Below are 20,314 nucleotides of genomic sequence, written 5' to 3' on the forward strand. Positions count from 1 at the left end.
ATCTCTTTCCTATCTTGCTACATTTCCCTTATTTCAATGTTTGGATTTGGTCACTAACATGATCAGGCTTAATTTGACTTTTTATTGAGGAATTCCACCAGAATTACCTTTTTTAAATTGTGGTGCTCTTCTACCAAATGAGCTTGGGTATGGCTCATTGATGGAGAGAAAACAACTTGGACCAAATTGGGATTGTGGAGATGGAATCATGAACTTGTGTGTTTTATCCAGTTGTGTGTCAGGCCTGTGTAGGTATAGCAAAAGTGTCTTGATGCATTTTTAATTGTGTTCCTTTTCATTGGTCTTTATGTGAATGCCAGCGATTTCATTAGAGTTTGTAATGAGACATTAGGGTGGCATTTATTTGCATGGGTGTTAAATTGGATAGAAGAACCCTGCTTGCCTTTCTACTTCATCCTATCTAAATATTCCATAGCTCCCATCAGATCTTAATAAATGCTAATGGGACCGTTAGCATTTTGGGAATATGGCATCCAGGCCATTTAGCAGCTAATAAAGGAGGTGTGTGGCCTCGCTACTGATTAGCATTTCCTGTTGACAGGAGGATGAACTCGAAGAGTTAAAGACATGCTGAATTTACCATTGTCAAAGCTGACATACTTTTAGTCACAGAATTTGAATGTCTAGGAGTTATGCTAATATTCCTGAACTGATAAGTCCCATTCCCCTTTCTGTTTCTCTCTGTCTTTCACTTTCACATTTCCCTTCCTGCCTTTGATTTCATTTTAGGCGTAAAACAAATGAAACCAGTGTATCCATCCTTATTCTCTCATTAGTTAATACATATTCATATGCCCAATGTGTCATCACAAGACATTCTAGCCAAAGGCAGCCTTTACAATATGATTCGGTGCCATGTATGTAATGGCAGGCAGCATAGTGCCTTAAGGGTGCCAGCTTTCATCATCGTAAATGTCGACGACACATGCCTGTTGCCGAGCTGACAAACTGTCATGGAGCTGTCAGGCTTGCACAATCCCTGACTCGGCACTGCCATGATCACCTTTAAACTGATGAATGCCAACCTTTTGGGAATGTGTGTTGTTGTGTGGGTGAGCTGAGAACTGTCTATGCATCTACGTGCTTATGTTTTTCAGCTCCCAGACAATATATTCTAACGGCAAGAATTTTGAACTCCGGCCTGCTGTCTGCCAGGCTGTTAGCTGCTGTGCAACTGTGGCAGTAATCAGCATCAACACACTAAGAACTGATAGTGATGATGGGAAAGATACTGTTTGAAAAAATATATAAGAGTTGAGTGTGGTTATAGTTTGAATTAAGAGGGAAAATTCACCTCCTTGAGAGAAAATTCTAGATGTTAAAGTTAGTTACAGACAAAGACGATCATGTCTTTATTTGGAAATAAGAGCATTGTTGATTGAATTGAAGATGCTTTCAAGTATTGCATTTTGGAGACGGTGCATTGGCATCGGGTTAGATTTCGACTCTGTGGGCTCATGAGATTTTTGAAACGACTTATTCAAATAGGTGCCAGCTGTGAATCAGAAAATATGTCTGTAATATCCTTAAAGGGTTAGCATGGTTTCTGTCTGTTTTAAATGAGCAACCCCAGGATTTGTTTTTGGATGACATAATTTCCAGTATTTCTCCCGGAGGGAGCTGCTAATCCCTACTAATTAAAATGTTGAAACAGTAAATATGTATTCAGTTTTAGAGTGGGTTTTTACTTTTATCAAGCAACAGAGCTTTGTGCAATAAATTAGGTGTATGATGTAATCAGATCATTTCACCTTGTTCAGGCAGTTTCATTACACCAACACTGCCTTTTTATAATCACACGGCCTCATTACGGCCATCAGTGGCAACCAGGGGGAACTAAAGCTCTGCTGTTGCAGTTGGTGCTGGTCACTGCTGAGACCTGCAGTTAATGTGGGTATTAATCTGCAATTGTCACAAGGGGCCTCATTTGGCCTGTGACGACTATACTTGATTTGTGTTTTCTTTTTTCAAGATGTTATACTTCTACAAGAAGAAAACATTGAGTGGTGTGGAAGAGGCCTATAAAACTACAAAGTAGAGGCATAAGTTAAACTGTCACTGGAGTTCAGGGGCTAAAGCGATTTTTTTTTTGTCAATGCTTATTAATCTAGCGGTATTGAGTTAGCATTCATTTGGAATCGTTGGCCAATCTCTGTCAACTTGATGAATGTAGGTGTTATATTGACTTTTTTGCTCTGGTCTACTTAAGAGGGAAATATCTGGTCGTTTCTGGTCAAGTCACTTCTCGCTAATTGGTCTGTTGTTAGGTGTCTTGTTGAGCAGCTACTGAACAGCAGCTGTTTAGACATTGGCTGCCGAAAAAGAGCCACCTTGTGCGAGAGGAACCAACTCACAGGGAGACGGCCGTTAGATCACATCTGATCAGTGTGCTGCAATTTGAAATGGCAGCGGTTATCTCTGTGAAGGAAAGCGAATAACAAAGCAGTGAAGACCTGGTTAAAGTTGAGAATCTCACTGTGCAACAGTTTGTTTGGTTCCATGATCAACGTCTGGCTAATTACAGGGGTCTTACTTTGTGTGTTTATAGGTAACCTTTGGGTCTTTGCACTGCATGTGTTTTTCTTTGCAAACAGCATGAATTTGGGATACAAGTATTCAAGGTAAGGGTTTGTTCCCTCTGTGGGGTGACTCATAACTTATCAGATATCCAACTCTGAGAGACTGAGTCTGGTATAAATCACGGTTATTCAAGGCGAAATTTAACAGATGTAAATGCAGCCAACCCAAAGTGTATCTCAGCCCTTTTAGGCAAGTATTACAAATTATGAAGAAAAACAAGAGAAGGATGTTACAGAGTTAAACGCAAAGTGAGCACTTATATGATCACCAGCTCTTTAAGAAGAGTTCTGCTCCCAGTGTTTGTTCAGGAGATTTCACTTATATCTTAAGTACCTGCAGAGAGGACTTAGCCAAGAGTAAGAGGGCTTTATTCAGGATTTAGACCAAGCTCTCAGGATCTCTGTCCTGACTTTTATAAAGAAGTGACTAAACCAAGGTTTCATAATTCGTATGTCCCTGAGCTGAATCAGATTTTCCAGTAAAAGTGAAGCACACATAAAACGTTGAAGGTTATTATACATAGATCCACACTGGCATGGCAGGCTGCGAATTATGTTTGAAAAATGGAATCCTGTCTCGAAAGTAAATATTCTATGCCATCCTGTGTGGTCAGTGATGAACAAGCGCCTGCCTTGTGTCAAAGTTAGTTATTGTTGTGTGTAGTTGTAAAAAGCCCGACCAAGATCCACACAATCCTTTTTTCCGACATCCTTTTTTCCAAAAACCTTACCAGTGCAGTGTTCTTTAGCGAAGAAAATGTGTCATTACACCTTTTACCGATTGATTTTCACTGACTGTAATCTGTGATTGATTGCAAGGAACAAGGAACAGTGTGATGCATTTATTTTAGAAAATGGTCGATTGTGGAAAAAAGAAAACTATTTATAGGAAATAGCCTGAACTGCAAAAACACTGGCACAGGCCATTTGAGCAGTTTTGAATAATGTGACAGTCCCAATGCCTTCTTGTCTGAGAATAGAGATTTATGGCCGAAGTGGTGATGACACATAAAAAACACAAGTACCTCCAATGGGCAGTTTTACTCTGTAAAGATCCCAAAAAAATTATGATGTTTCACCGTCTCCCTTTGATCCATGGAGACAATCACCCTGGGTCTATGGAATGTTCATTATGTCATTCCGATGGGTTGTCCTTGGACTCAGTTTGGGAGACAGTGTACTGCTGACACCCTTGCTGGGAGCATATTCGCTTCAGTCACATTCATGCAGTATACACGTAGGCACACAGTCATGCGCATATACACATTAATAATGTTCTTCCTAATGAATTACAAGCAGACCTTGAGGCCATCGACCTATATCCCACTGACGTCTGGCTGGCTGCCCAATGACAAGCCTCACAGCACAAAAGACAAGGACACACACACAAACAATCCTTTTGTCTTTGCATAGCATGCTTACTGAGTATCTTCATTTACATAACAAAAGTACAAAGGAAGGTAACAGCCCTAGAAACTCTATTAGTGCCCAATCCGTCCTTCATGTTGTAACTTATATCACTGCAAGATTTGTTTTATAGGAAACTCACTTTTAAATTAGTCCTAGCAAAGTATCGGTGTTGTGCATAGTCGGTTATTTAACGCAAGGCTGTAAGTCCTCTGCTGCCACATGTGTATTATTCTGGTCCTTTGGCTTCCTCCCACAGTCCAAAAACATATAGGGGTTAGATTAATTGGAGGCTGTAAATTTATTGGAGATGTGAATGTGAGCATGAACAGTTTTGTCTCTGTATGTTGACCCTGCGATTTGCTGCCGACCTGCGCAGGTTGAACCCAGCCTCTCACCACATGTCGGCTGGGTTTGGCACCAGCCCCTTCCACACTACCCTCAAAGGATGTGCGGTGTAGATAATGGTTTGGTTGTGTTCGAGTCCCAGCAGTTGTGGTTTTCATGTCCAGAAAACGGACACTTAGTGTCTTCACGTGAGCTCTGACTGTGCTGACCCATTAACTGAATTCAAACACGGTCATATATTCTACATGATTCCTCTTGGAGTGTTGTGGCTGTCATGAATATGGCAAATTCTGTGTGGAATTCTAGATATTAACTTTCCGATTGACTATCGGAGGTGAGCACAGACTGACAAGTTTTTTTTGGGCTAATCTACTTTGGAATTACATTTGATTTTGCTGGGTCTTTTAGTTTGAATGCTGACTATCATTTGGTCATGCACTGGGAGATCATACCCACTAACTTAGGTAGTGCAAGGAAGTGCATTATGCATGTGGAGTAGTAACAATAGAGTCACCGTTCTCCTCTATACAATTCAGTGTACCATTTTTAAGTACAATAGTTGAGTAATGTTTCTTTATGCCTATCTGAAATGCACACACAATAAAGCAAGTGAGATAAATTCCAGGATAAATGTGACGGGAGCACGATAAGCTCTGTTTAAAAAGGTACCGGTTGGCAGGCGGCCCCTCACAGTCGGCCCAGCAGACAAAGCTTTATCTTCTGTCAAGGTGAAAGTTCAAGCAGCGAGTTTTCAGCCCACAGGTTAAACGTAAGGAGTTGAACAGCCAGCAGTTAAGGCGTTTAATAATTTCACACCCTACAAAATGTTATCATAAGCTGTAGTCAGCAAAACTATGTAGAACATTTCGCCGGCCAATTGCAATAGGGAGGATGTTTCAAGTGCACTTCCAAAGAGCGCCGAAAAGATTGGAGATAATGTGTGAATGGATTTAGTGTTGATTATTCGAGATTCACAAGATTATTTGACAATAGTTGTGATTGTTTTTTTACTGATTTATAAAATACTTATTTATTTATCGAGAAATATTTCCTGTTTTATAAGCTTTTATTTTAAGACCATATAGACCAGATATGTATTTTACAATTCATAATTAAATGATAAAAAGAACACCAATATCCATCAAGTAAATAGACAAAGGAAAAAAATTGTTTATTCCAGCGCTCTTCCTTTACTGTATCAAATATTCTTACCCACAACATTGAGGGTTTAATTATATAAGGTATATGTACCTTTATGTTATAGGTTCTGTCATTTTATGTGCGGCTGTCTGCTCTACATGCTCCCTCGCTGCACCCGAAGGCCTGTGGCACTATGGCGCTCACACAACGCTCTCCCTGCCGCCCATGTCCCCTGACCTAGAGTCAGTGGGTTAATAACCAGCTGCAACAAAAGCCATTTGTCATTTGCTACCTGGCGCTGATAGGGGATGTCAGCAGATGTCTCTGCCCTTGTCACCCGGCCTCATGACAAATACTGTATCAGGCCACACAATCTCAGGCTCCCCGAGGCTTTTCAGTACTCCTCTCCCGAAAACCACTCCCACTTAACAGCATTCGATTCTTGTGCCACGATCCATATCGGGGTAAGCTGGTGATCCCCCTCTTGGTCTTTTTCTTTTCTCTCATAACTTGCAATTGAGTGTTGTTTTATTTATTTAGCACTCCCTCTTCTTCGGTTTTAAATGCTTTAAATGCTTCCAGTGTTCCTTTGATCTTTGATATTTAATGCCAGCACTGCCCTGGAGCTAATAGTTTCATATTGTTGTAAAATTTTGAATGATTTATGCAGATGCAGAGAGGAAAGCATTTCCTGGGTTTAGCTTGTCACTTTATTGTTCTCCTATTTGTATTTTGAGTTTTTTTGGGGTCCTGTTGTCTTGCCTGACAAGAGAAATGCAAATAAATGGTCTTAGCAGGAATAAGCCTTTTTCCATCTGTTGCTCATTTCGGTGATAATTGGAGCACTGTCTTTATTGGAATGGCAGGAAAAATTTGTGACGCTTGCGGTTGATTCATTTTGAATTTGGACTAATCCCTGACTAATTCCATGGGTGAAAAGGTTGTCGTCATAAAGATTTCATCAAAGCAGTTATGCAATGCAGCAGCTTGACGGTAAGTCTTACCGAGCCAACTTCACAGCAGTGCAAAATTATGACAGCTTAAGAGGTCCAGCTATTCTAGAGTTCAAGGTTTCTAGTTGCAGCGCGGTGGTGATGTGGGCCGAGAAAGAGCACCACACAAGAATCCTAATGCGCGACACTCACATTTGAACTGTGGTTTATTCTTGAGGCAACTTCTGTTGGCTTCTCTTTTTCAATGTTATGTGCTTCGGCAAACACAGTTTAAATGTTAGGTTCTGGTGGATTAAATGTCGACACCACACACTGATACCCTCCCTCCCTCCTTCTCCTCTGCAGAGATGTCGGGCACGGGCGAGGACATTTCTCAGGTGCACTGGAAGCAGCAGTGGTTGGAGAATGGGACGCTGTACTTCCACGTCTCCGTGACCGAGTCTGAGCTTGTGGATCAGACGACGCACCCCACAGCCCAGGAGCCCGCCCACGTGCTCCATGAACATATGCACCTGCTCCACATCTCGGTGATGGTAAGTTGCAAACGCTAATGCTTAACAATTGTGGATGTGCATACAAGTAGGTGTGTGAATAGATATGTGGCATGGCATCTTGTCTGATGGGCTGCTTTTGTTCTCACCTTCTTTCTGGAGTGTCACAACAACATGTGTCGGTTGAAAGTGTCGTACAGTGTCATGAATAGAATGTGTGTGAGTATTTAATCTGTACAAGGTGAGATCTTCCCAAGTGCTGATTGTCAGCCTTAAGGTCATAACAGAAAGTGGCACAACAATCCACCACCAAGCTTATTTTGTCAGAGAATACTCACAAGTTACTGTTTCCAAACCCACTAACTAATGTTTGTGCTTGTGTCATAAAAATTCCCCCATCTTCTTAATCATTTACTTTAAAATGTGCCATTTAATCCCCCTGGCATCTTGTTCTTGGTATCATACATCACTGTGTCTGATGAAGAGTTATTGAAGAGGTAACATAGCTTGTTAGCTGAGTTGCTAATGAGACAATAAGATTACACAATTTATACAAAAGACATATTACCATAAAATCCCATCCAAAACCTGTCTGCAAACAATTCCTCTCTTTTTGATTTATACTTGAACAGACAAAGTCGATTAATATTTGATGGTGCAACATGGCCGCGTCAGTGTTTCCCATTAATTAGTTACACTGTGGCGCCCCTCCATCGTCTAATTTGTCCCGTAACAGCTTCATAATGATTCGAAAAGGTCAGCACTAGCAAGAACTGGCACTTTGCCCTTTGTCACTGGTGCGAAGTTGTGTCAAAGTTGAACTCAAAGTAAAAAAATATAATTGGATTGTATGGATTAGCTTCACACTTCCCGAGTATCTGGTCTTATTGATTCCATTAAGATCAATTGAATTTGCCTTTGGAACTTCAGCATTTTTTAATATTGGTGTTACCAGGCTTTTATTGTGATGTTCAACGTGGTCTTCCACCATCACACACACATATATATATATATATATATATAAAGGATCTAATTATTTCTCCTTAACTTTTCATGCGGGCTGATAACCTGTCTTTCACAGTTCCAACGTGTCACTGCTCCCTGTTAATCTTCCGATGTGCTGAGACACCTCAATGTGATCGCGCGCTTTAGATAAGCAATGACTTATCTCCATGCTGCATAATGAGCGTGGTGTCGGTGTTTGCCCCTTTCAGCTGGCTCGGAGGATTTCTCACAGGAAGCATCGGCGCCGGTGAAACTGATACACTGGCAGGAAATAATAATGACTTTCTAGACAAAAGTCTGGTATGGACATGTATGCTAAACTCTACAGCTTTATCTGTGATGCACTGGTCGGTATATTACCCATCGGTGACGGTATGGGGGTTAGGGTTATGGAGGAGCGTCTACATTTTGAAATATGCATGAACCTCCATTAGCAGGTGGAGCAGGAAGCTGGTTAGGCAATGCTCTGTGGAGGACCTGAGTTTTCTACATCCAAACATAAGCCCGGAGCTGTATTCATGTATGTGTTTGATGAAAGCATAAAAAAGGATTTGCCATTGCATTAAATCATAGACATGTACACACGATCCAATGCAGCTGTTTAGCAGCCATTCTGTTTTTGGCCTCTCCTACCTCACCTCTCCGTGTACAACCTACCACCTTCTCTATTTCTGTCAGTGTTCCCTCCTCCGTTCGCCATCTCCTCACTCCATCCGTCTCCCTGTTCCCTCGAATCCTCTCACCTCGCTGCCTCTTCTTTCCTTTTCACCCTTGAAACACTTTTGGTGAGACTTCCAGTGAGGAGGTGTACACGAGGCTGGCAGAACTCTATGCAGGGAAAACTCACACAAACAAGACACGTCATGATTGTGTGTGTGGTGCAGTTTAATTGTTGTGTTCAAGTGTCTCTTTCGGTGCCAAATTAAAACCGCAGCTGGAGATTTGAACCATTGACACTGTGATTCTCACAATAATTAATGTCATTAAATGTTAGCTGCTTTTCCCATCACTGGGATGCCACCTGTTGGAACATACTGGCAGAAATCCTACCTCGCCTTTGTCGTCATGGTTATTGTAATATTAGCTGTCTGGCTAACCCAGTCGTAGTCATACTGGGCATGTTTATAATGGGAAGCGTGGTTACAGTTGTTACACTATTACATAAAACTGTATTATTGACACTCTTATTAAAGCATTTGACAATTGATTAACATTTGACCTCCAGATGATATAAATATCAAACTTTTAAAGAAAAGGATTCTTTAGAGCAGCTTTAAGTTTGGATCGAAAGTCACAAAACCAGAAGACAGTGACAATTGTTACATAACATTTTTCCTCTATCTTATTCGGATCTTCTTATCATTACGGGAAAGTTGCCTGAAACAGAAAAATGTCTGTGATAGGTGCTTTGTTGGATAAGTGTAAAAAAAGTTGAGAATCTTTTCTATTGGCATGAAGCCTGACACGGCTTATTTTGAAGAGCAATTCTTTACTGGTAATGTGATCGTGAAAGAGAAATTTTTCGCAGAAGACATCTTGACATGACTGTTATGGCAGGAAAAGCACAGGTTTTAATCACAACATTAACTTTGGCTGTGTTCTATTCAAATGTCTTGTAAAAAGATAACAAAGTTAATCCATCCATCCATATTTACAACTGGTATATTTTTTGTGACATGTCAAAACGATTTTAGTGGAAAAGGCTGGTAATTTCATCGCAGGGATTCATTCCTACACATTAAATAAATAAAAACCATTCCCACAAAATAACATTGATATGCAAATAGTTTGTACACATTTCTTTCAGATAATCACAAATGAAGGATTCAGAAACTTAAAATGTTGATTTGCATCTGTTCATCCATTCAAAGAATAACTAAGTTCTCTGCACTCCTCTTCAGTATCAAGCTCATTGTGCAGCCGCAACATAAATGCATAAATGCAGGGCAATGGGTTTAAAGAATTTAATCAAATTAACTATGATTTTCATTTCTCAATGGAAGCTCTTTGTTACGGCTGTTTTTAAGTCTTCCATTTCAAGGCGTTTACTCCGCTGTGACCTCTTATATCATCCTCCCTAATGTACACACACAGAGGTTTATATGAAAGCAATGTAAATTTAATATCAGTGACTATTTTGTAGATCGGCCTTGTGAAAGAAATCCAGTCTCCATCCTCTATAACAGCTAATACACTATCTATACTCTAATGCTATCGCTAGATTGCTAGTTTTAGGATAGTCGCTGTTGTTTTGCTCTAGGTTTCATTAACTATTTCAAGTAATATTCATCTGAATAACTAGAAATTGCTGAACTTACTTTCTTTGCAATGTTTTCCCTATCATCTGCAGCTCGTTATCCCGTAGGACTCCAGTTTACTTGCTCTTTGAAATGATACTCTATAGCACCGTCTCTGGTCAAAAACGCAACAAGTTGCCTTTAACAGCACCTCAAACGACCACATCAGCAGTTTAAAGTCTAACAATGGGAGGCTCAATGTGTGGCCATCTGTGCAAAAAGCACTTTTCATCACATGCGCTGCGCATGTGATGAAAAGTGCTTTTGTAACAGCATTTGGTTTGTGCAAGACAAAGAGCTTCTGAAGGTACTTCAGGGGTTAATGTTGATGTTTACATGCATTCGTGGTTTAGTACCAGTATCTATATAAAAAGAGACATTATTGTACCCAGTGCAAAGACGGAGGGTAAAGAGGAGGTAAAGTATATCGAGGGAGTCAGACCAGGACAGGACACTCGCTGGTTTGGCCTCATGGCCCCGAGGTTTCTTGCGGCTCTTTGAGTGAACATCATTATGTCTGATGCTGTCAGTTTCGGGCCCAGACTGAAGTGTGAGTACTCTATTCTTCTGGCATTGATCTGCCAGTTTCTCACTCTCTCAAGCAGTCGTTTTCCCCCCCAAGTCGTTCTGCTCTTCACTGTCCTCCCCCCTGCTCTGTCTCTCTGTCACCAGCAGCAGCAGACAGACGCGGGTATCAGCTGGAACGCAGGTGGAATTGACAATCGACTGTCACACAGATCAGAGACATTATATATATTTTTTCCACCGAGTGACTCACTAATAGTACTTTGATCTGACGGTGTCATTTTTTTTTTATTGCAAGAATTTATTATTCATACAACTGACTACATTTTTGACATTTTAATAACAGTGTGTCTTGTGTTGACAGTTTCATCGGCTCTTCCTAAATTGATGTTTTTCTTTCTTTGTTTCGTTTCGAATGAGTTGAATAAAAAAACTGTAATGGCTTGAATCAAGGGAGAGCAATTGAGGAAATGTTTTCTATTGCAACCAAAAATAAATATCGGCACCACATTTTGATGCTCATTAAGACGTGTTTACCACCCAAAGGGTAGCATTTTATTCACACAAGCAGCCATGGGCACTTTACCGTGCTTGCAGTTATGATATGATATGACGGGCTTAAAGCAGTTTCACTTTTTTGTATTTTTTTGCCAGATGTTAATTCCTAATATACAACAGCTTGTGTACAAAATGTGTCAACAGTTTCACAGTAATCCAGAACATCACAGGGGGAAGCGCTGAGCACCTGCTGAGCGATTTTTTAAATGCCTACGCTCGGTTTGGATTGCCTCAGGAAAAACATTGTTCCTAAGTGTCCCTAAAACTTCATCTGAAAACCTTTTAAAAATCTGTATCACAAAACTTTTTATATCCTCGTTTCACGATAATTTCCCTTACAAGTTTATAAAAGGGCCGGGCAATATGGCCAAGACTTTAATTAAGTATAGGTCTATTTTAATAAATATCACTTTACTATGACTATTTACTATTTGTTATATCGTATATTTAAAGCCTGATCACTCCTGAGTTGAAGTTGTGGTTTTAAACTCCTCTTTATGAGCCATTTACAAAGATATCAATATTTTTAAAATTCATGTGCTTGTACAATGAATACGCATAATATCAGTGTATACTTTTTGGTATTGCTGACATTTGTGTTGTGATAAAAATGTATGACCAACCACTGTTTAACATCACTACTTTGTAGTGCTATCTTCACCTACTTCATGTATTGCTTTCAGTGGATAGAAAACATGATAGAAGTGACAGATAATTGGGTTTTTAATTGGGAATTGTTTGAAAGAAACCCTTGACACCTCAGGGCTAAACATATGTTATTGTAAACTCCATTTTCATAAATTATTCACGCCATATTTCATAGTTATATAATTTCAAAACAAATTTCAGTGCTCTGATATATTAAGTATGTCACAAAGAAGTCATGCTAAATTACATATTTAAAGGTTCGACAATATACTGAACAACTTTGCCTTTTTTCCAACCTGATGGACGCCTGTGAGGGGATAACTTTGAAATAACCTAAATGTCATCAGGAAAAAGAAACCACGCTCCCCCCCCCCCCCCTTGAGGAAATCATTAACGAAATGAAACGAGAATCTTGTCTTGGCCGGCAAAGTCGTGTTTTTCAAGTCAAAGCAGCGAGTCTGTGTTGTCAAGAGCTGAAGCCACTCGCTTCCTCAGATCACATTACTGTTTAATACTGTAGTCTGTCTTGGAGTCCTGCCTCCTTTGTGATCTAATATAAAGCACCCGGTTATACCGTATTAACTTTTTGCTCCATTTCGGAATTACAACCTTCACTGCTCCCTGGCCGAGCCCACAGGCCTTCATCTTAAAACCCTTTTGATTTGCATTGTGTCATCAAAGCACTTCAGCAAACTATTGCGAGGCTTTCATTTGTAGCCGTTAGCTTTTCTTGTCGAACCGCTTCTAGTCTATGCTCGGCTCCTGTTTTTTGATTTGTACCTTTTTTGAGGGATGTTCTCGCAGCGGCCAAACTGTGGCTGTAAATCATTGAAGGCGTAGTATTCTGTGTATCAGCTTCAAGTAAGTAATTTATTGGTGCTCCCTGCTGTTTGTCACTGTCCTACCGCGGTCTCAGTGTCTGTGATGAGAAGTGGGATCTAGTAGGTGTCCCACATCATGCATCTGCAAAAACAACAAAAAGAGTGTTAAATCTGTTATTGGAGCCAAAAGACGATTTGAAAGAATTCAAACCATTTCAGAAAGAACTTTCCCGGCCGTGTTAGAGAGAAAAGGGAGAAAGAAGATAATGTGATTCATGGAATTATTAACGTATAACACCACACAGTTTGCCTCCAGGAAGAAGTCACACCAATGGTTTGATCAGGTTCTGAGATGTACCGGAGCAGCCTTTAAACAAAGCCCCACAGGTCCAGCAGATCACAGAGGAAAAAGCAATTTTCTCCTCTCGTGGCAGAAACCAGAGAACTTCCGCAAAGCACACTGCACGATGCAATGTAGAGCGGGATTTCTGTCCCAAATAACAGAGAAGGAATCATAGGTGAAATATAATTGCATTTCTTTGTCATCGGTACTGTGGGTGAATTGCAGCGGGGCTTTAAATATGAAGTTCCGAGGAAACAGCGATCACTTATATTTCTCGTGGCCCTGTGGAGGATTTTTCAAAGAAATTGGCATGTTTGAGTTCACTGGGAGGACAGGTAGTATTTTACCAAAATGAGATGCAGTAAAGGCTTGGCAGTTTGGAGCCCTTCATGTGCCACGTTACAGGACATAATCATCCATTCCGCGAGATCACGGGCGTCCGCGGCGCCGCGCAAAATGGAAATTAGACCCGTTTCATTAACTATCCGGACATAATGTTAACTGCAGCGGTTAGACGACCACCAAAAACAAAATGAAAGACTCAAAAAACCCGAAATGAACGGAAAACATTTCATCTGTAAACTCAGCCCGGCTCATTTCGTATAATGGAGCATACCGAGCGAGGCCATTTAATATTCCGGGGCTCACACTATGGGAAGGGCGGGCTACTATTCTTATCTCCGTCCTGATAGATATGCATGAAGATATAGTGCACCCTACACGGTTGAAATGGCTCCCTTATAATTAAGCAGTCACCGGTGATATATGACCATCAGTGTGGCGGGTCATCGAGGCAGTTGTGGCTCGTGTGGAATGGGCGGGGGCTACAGAAATTAATTTCCACCGTGCCACAGCGGGTGATGACGCCCTCAATTATTTCATTCAAGTCGGAGCGAGTTACATTTTTAATTGCACAGAGCTTTAATTCTCTTCGTCACCTTTTTGGTTTCAGCAATTTTACACACGCATGTTACTGAATAACACCATCATGGGCTAATTATAATTACTGTTGGCTAGCAGCTTAAGAGACAGACTGACATGAAGCTTCCAGAGTGGAAAGAAATAATGAAAAGGTGATTTGCTGAAGGAGCTCATTATTCCTCTGTGCAGTTAATAAAGCTCTTTTACATCAGCTCAGTGTGCATCACTTAAATGTCTCAAACATCACATGGAAAGGTTTAAGTGGTATATCATGTCTCTGGCTCAGTGTGCTCAGTTTCTCATCTTCAACATGTACCCCTTCAAAGAAAATCTTAGTAATAACTCAATTTGGATGTTGAGTATACTTTTAACGCAATTTATTCCAGGGTTACTGATCAATGCTTTATTGCTCGTATCAGATCCACTAGAATTCAACATTATTCCCGCAGTATGTTAACATTGTTTTTGATCATAGTAGCCTTTTTACCTTTTATGACTTAATGTACTGTATGTACAATCAAACATGTTCTCTAATTAGAAAGTATTACTTGAGTATAGTCTTGAATATGTTTCCTTCTTTACACAACCTCCATCTCATTCCCAATCCGACTCCACCTCACACACCACTGTGTCGTGATACCAGACTTCGACTTTAACATTTTGTAGAATTACTTGTATATTGGATCTAAGTGTTAACCGTTACCTGTATCTAAAAAATGGACGACATGACTGTGCACTTAAAGTGAAGCCAGAGTGTTTGGATCGCCCCCTGGTGGCTGACTACGTATAGGTCATAAACCCTGCCTCCTCAATTTTAGTGAATGGGACAAAGACCAAATAAAACCTTCTGTATTGGGGATCTTTTAGCTTAATTTCTGTACAATGAGAGAGGAGAAGGGTCGTCCATCTATATGTCCAGTCTACATTGTTCATTTACAAAATAAAAGCTGCAGGTATAACCTAAAATATTGTGGCAACCAAGGCAGTATAACCATACACCTCTGGTTTAGATGTGCGTTTGTTTGTTTGTTGGTCTGGTTGCGTAGTGATAATAGCAACTGTAACGCAGTGGTTTAGTCAACATGTTCTACATTCATGCACATGGTACTTTTGGCCACTTCACTTCTATAATTGTCTCCCTCTAATTAGGAGCAGCTCCACAAGCTGTAAGCAGTGTGTCTCCTGGAAATTACTTTCACAACTGAACTGAGATTTCCAAGTTACATTGTTGTGGCAGCACACTCAGTACCTGTTTTTTTTTTCTTTTTCGTATTGATTAAAACCTTGCAGTTTGGGGTTATGTTAAGACAACAAAGACACTCTGGTTAAATAAATTTTGATTGGTCGAATTTGTTTTAAAATTATGGTTACATTTCTTGATTTATGCATTTAGTATTAAACAGATTATTGCCGAACCTTCTGAAAGTACTTTGTTTGGGTCATGAGAAACACAAACTCATTCCACTGTTTGTTTAACCGAAACGGCTGAAATGACTTAAATAATCTGAAAGTTGAAAATAAATTGTTGATTAAATGTGTTTATTTCTGGTATCAACACTTCGGGGACTTGCTTAATCCATCAATCAACAATTAATCCTCATAATGTAATAGAAAAACTCTCTGTTCCTGCTCACCTACATAATGAATTAGCCGTCCCTTATTGTGTGCCGTTTCAATTTAGCTGAACTATGGCTGAGCAGTGGAATCAAAACAATGAAAGTGCAGAATCAGAAGATAATTCTCTGTGGGTTCAATTGACTCATTGATCGTGGACATTGGGAGGGAAAGCATCAGTAACACTTAACTGGGCCGTCTGGCCTCCGAGAAAAGACAATATTATCTGAAAGCAAATGTCAGTGATCCGATTGTGTATATCTGGATTGCATTCTAAAAGATTAATGTGGTTTGTTTGAGTAATACAGAGTGGAACGTTTTTGCATGTTGTTATTTGTCCAGTCAACCTTGAAATTATAATGAGCCCTGGCAAGTGTAAGAGCACAACACACTGTTAACTTTACTTTGGATTAAATTTAGTCTTTGAGCATATAGTTAAAGTATAACTAACATAGTAGTCTCTAAATCAGACATATTGTTTTTTTTTTTACCAGTAATCACTTTATCATTGTTATATCTTTAACTTCCTTAGTGTGAGACGGTGTTAAAGTTGAACTTTTCAATCCAGTTACTTCTGCATTACTTTGCAGCAATAAATAATAATATTATGATCTAAAAATAGTTGTGGTGCACTGGGGAAACTCTTTGATTCCCCGGTAAGCATGACATCCAGCTTTCTGCTCTCATCTGCTCAGGCCAAACATTAAATGTCACCTCAAAGGAGATTTATTCATTGTACTCTGTAGGACTGCGCCTCCGTAGATACAGAGACCTGGTCTCCCTTTACTTTCAATGAAGAAAACAAATCAAGGGGCAACAACATTTTTTGTTGTGAATGTTTTTAGCAATTACTGCAGAAAGAAGAAATTGAGTATCAACTTCATTTATTTTATTTTATTATGTATGAAAAACTTATTAAGGCATTTTAGTGCTTTATATTTACATTTGTTATATGCAAAATAAAAGAGATGATATTTAGTTAAATTAGACATAATCATTGAATTTTAGTGTCAAATAGCCCAGATTGCAGTTATTATGTTATTATTTAAATATTTAAGATGTTAGTTGTGTGTAAGAAGTAAAGTAAAATTCATTGAAAAAATGTAATAAAAATAAGTTAAATTAGATGATTTTTTCTTTTTAAATATTCAACAGTTTTTTTTGGGAGCATATAAAGACTGTTTGTCGACTGCAAATCGATTTTTTTTACATTCGGCTTTATGTTGATGGGTTGCATAATACACTCAGTACAACATATGATTTGTGCAGCTGAGACATTTCACTGCCGAACTGAACGGTGCCGGATCTGAACTTTTGAATCCCGGCGAAAGAAACCTGAGATTTATGAGCTGACCCAGACTTGAAGTGATGATGTGTCTCAAGTCTAAAACACTTATGACACTTATCTTTTGACACCCCCCCAGCACACAGCAGTCACTCTGTGTCAAGTGATAAAAACGGATTTCTGCTCCTGAATTCAGGTGTTATTTCCCTTTATTCTTCACCTGAAGAGAACATTTGCTCCTGGAGAAATTTTTATATAGAATCTGGAGTGTAGGTCGTAGAAGCCCGGATCCCACAGCTTACCGTGTCGCACCTTGTCCACTGTGGCTGCTCCAACCCTATAGAGATAGACGTGCCTTTATCTGACAAGATGTCAAGTCGCTGTATTTCGGTTGTGCCAAATCTAGAGAGAATGCCCGGGGATAAAATTGCTGTTTTGCTGTGACATTGACAGCGTTGGCAGATGAAAAGGACGAGACTTCTGTTTCAGACGCTGACGCATGTATCCCCATCAGTAAAAAAACAACAACCCAGGGCCGTCTGCTTCCTCATATTTCATAAGAAGACAGTGCCATTCTTGGCTTTGTGTCCGTCTCACGCGCAGTAAATATGTATAAAGATTCAGAGCGGACTGCCCATCAAACGTAATATGTTGGTTAAATCAATTCAAAAGTTAATTTGCAAAGAGCCCTTTTGAATTCGATGCAACGGCCTGAAAACGGTGAGTCGATTCAATACGTCTCTGTTCAGATAGACTTTTCTTAACTCAAATTCAATTCTCTTCATAATCTTCTTCCTACGTGAGCACAAGAGACGTCTTTTTTCCCCCTTTGGAACCATGACTGAGCGAGTCACCTCCTTCACGGCTGCCAACACTAGACTATCGCACCTCCCTGAGCTAACGTCAAGCCCTGGGGCACTCGGCCTTGCTCATCACGTCAGACGAATAGACCCGGCATTACTCCAGCCCCCCAGTTCGCTGACAGACTTTGCAAATAATGTACGAGTTGCAAGTATTCGGCCGGGCAGGCAGATCCGACGTATTGGCATTTAACCAATATGGCGTCGTGGCCTGGCAGACATGTAGCTGTCAGAATCATCTCCTTCTACTCTGCAGCTGAGGTCTGCCAAGACACGTTTGCGGAGCCGTTCTTGAGTTCACGCTGCTCTGAGGAGATGTTTTAATCGCAGGCAATCTCACAGTATTCACAGTCTCCACTGCCCTGGTGAAAGTCGCCCCGGGCAGTGGCCCTGAGCTCCTTCCTCTGATGATCATCTCGCCTTCTGTCCACAGGGCTTATTTGTTATTTTTAGAAGTCCTCTGCACCCTCTCTGACATTTGAGGTCTGCTGAAAGTCGTCGTCCTCCGTAATCTCTTATAAACTCATTCCAGCGGCTTCTGCAGCTTGAATCTTTGTTCCTGCCGAAATGTTTTCCGCTCAGTTCCGAGTTGGTTGCACGAGGAACAAATCTTCAAGCTTCAATGAAATACTTTTTTTTAAAATGATGGCAAAATTAAACTGGCAGTTTGTTCATTGAATACTGATGCTGATTGTCACACAACCAATTTCCCCAGCCCCCCTGGAGACCGTCTGGAGCTTCTCAGGAGGTCGGTGCATGTCTGAAAGCGGCTTACGTCTCGGTGACCACCACTCGCTTGAACAACTTGAATTTATTGTCACTCTCGCATGAACTGTCAATTGCTCTCGGTTTTTAATAAAGGCCTTATCTTCATATTCACTTCGAGCCATGCTGGTGGCGTTATATCACGATGCATGTAGAGAATTGAGCATTACACTAACAATCCGCGGTTAATGACATACAAAACTTGGTAGTCACAGAGCGATGTTCCACCGCTGTCACCCCCACGGTCGTCATTATCGCCGATTCTCGACAGGCACAAATGTCCTCTCTCAGTGCAGCACATCTCTGCCCAACAGAGGATGTTCCTCCCATTAACACCTCTTCAGGCATCAGGGTCTTTAATTTCTCCATTTATATTTTTCAAGTATCACCATATTGATTCGTAAGAGGGAACCTTTTAGCTTTTCCAACCTCTAGGAAAAGCGTATTACTTCAACCTGCAATTTTGTGCTCACGTACAGACGGCAGTAAGTGTTCTCCTTGTTGTTCAGAACGGGGTCACATTGGGGTGACCCTCCTCATCCACTGGGACGTTCTAAATGTGCCTAGTTTCAAGAGCGGGCCTCGGTGTCCCTATATGTCCTCTTACCTGCAACTGTTTTACCTTAAGTGTCCTTTTATCTGCTAACACTGGGGTAATATAAAAACTTAAACCTCTGAGCTAAAACAAAGAGAACACAGATTTTGGATTTGTATTAGTTACAATTGACATGTGGTTTTCACTCATAAGGCTCTTTTAAAAATGTCATTTGCAGAAGGTAAACACTTCAAGGGTCAGTATTTAAAATGTAACTCCACAATCTTTCTCCTGCAGGAATGTGAACATTTACTTTTTTGCATTTATATTTTTTGTGTAGTAAAAAATCTCCTCCCCAAAACAGCTATAAAAAGATATACACATATATATATCCATAGACATTAGATTTCTTTTAGAGCATTAACACAACCTGGGGTACCTCACTGAGCAGCAACATTGACTTCTTTGTGTTGTAGAATCACATTTAAACTGTTAATATCTACATACAGTGGTTCTGTGTTGGCAGATTGACAAGCAGTCTAATGTAACTCCTGCCTGACGGGTGAAAAAATGCTGACCGCTTTCCTACGGTCAAGATGCTCCATCTCATCAATTATACTCTCCCCATTTGTCCATCACATCAATGACCTGCCTACTTGAACTCTCTTATCGTTCTCAATCGGAGCCGCTATAGTGCCATCACATACTGAGGATTCATCCTATAGATAACAAACGAGCAGCACGTCATTTTCCAACGTTCGGTTATGATTGAATAATCTGTCTTCATCTTTCAGATTCATCATCCAACAGGGGATGTGATCTCTTGGGAATTTCAGAAAATGTGTCAGAAATAAATGATGATTCCTTGAGAAATACTTTATAATAAGGCCTGTTGTGAATAATTCAAATTGTGGTTTTAAATAACAAGGAAGATAAATGAAGTGTTGTCAACTACTATGGTAAATGTCTGTGATCTCCCCATCTCAAGCGGGAATGTTACACTGAGGAGACTGAACAGGCACATTTATAAACTTCCTGCAATTGATATATATATATAACTAGGACACTGAGTGGAGCGTATACCTCTGCCAAGAGCCCCTCTCACAACGTAAAGACATTTCTTGGATCCACTTCTTTGTCCTGATGCGCGCCAATGTTTGTTACCGTATAGCATTTGAAAAAAGCCTACCCCCCAATT

The 20,314-nt window shown here is 40.3% G+C and overlaps 1 protein-coding gene across 1 annotated transcript in view; it reads left to right on the forward strand.

Annotated features, from left to right (window-relative positions):
* The window catches only part of LOC128424966 (astrotactin-2-like), a 245,322-nt gene that overhangs the window by 33,242 nt on the left and 191,766 nt on the right, over nucleotides 1-20,314 (forward strand). The window contains 1 exon segment of the mRNA XM_053411420.1: nucleotides 6,794-6,981. Within this exon segment, the coding sequence (XP_053267395.1) occupies nucleotides 6,794-6,981 (188 nt within the window).

This window comes from Pleuronectes platessa, chromosome 19 (genome assembly GCF_947347685.1).
Source record: "Pleuronectes platessa chromosome 19, fPlePla1.1, whole genome shotgun sequence".
NCBI classification, from domain to species: Eukaryota; Metazoa; Chordata; class Actinopteri; order Pleuronectiformes; family Pleuronectidae; genus Pleuronectes; species Pleuronectes platessa.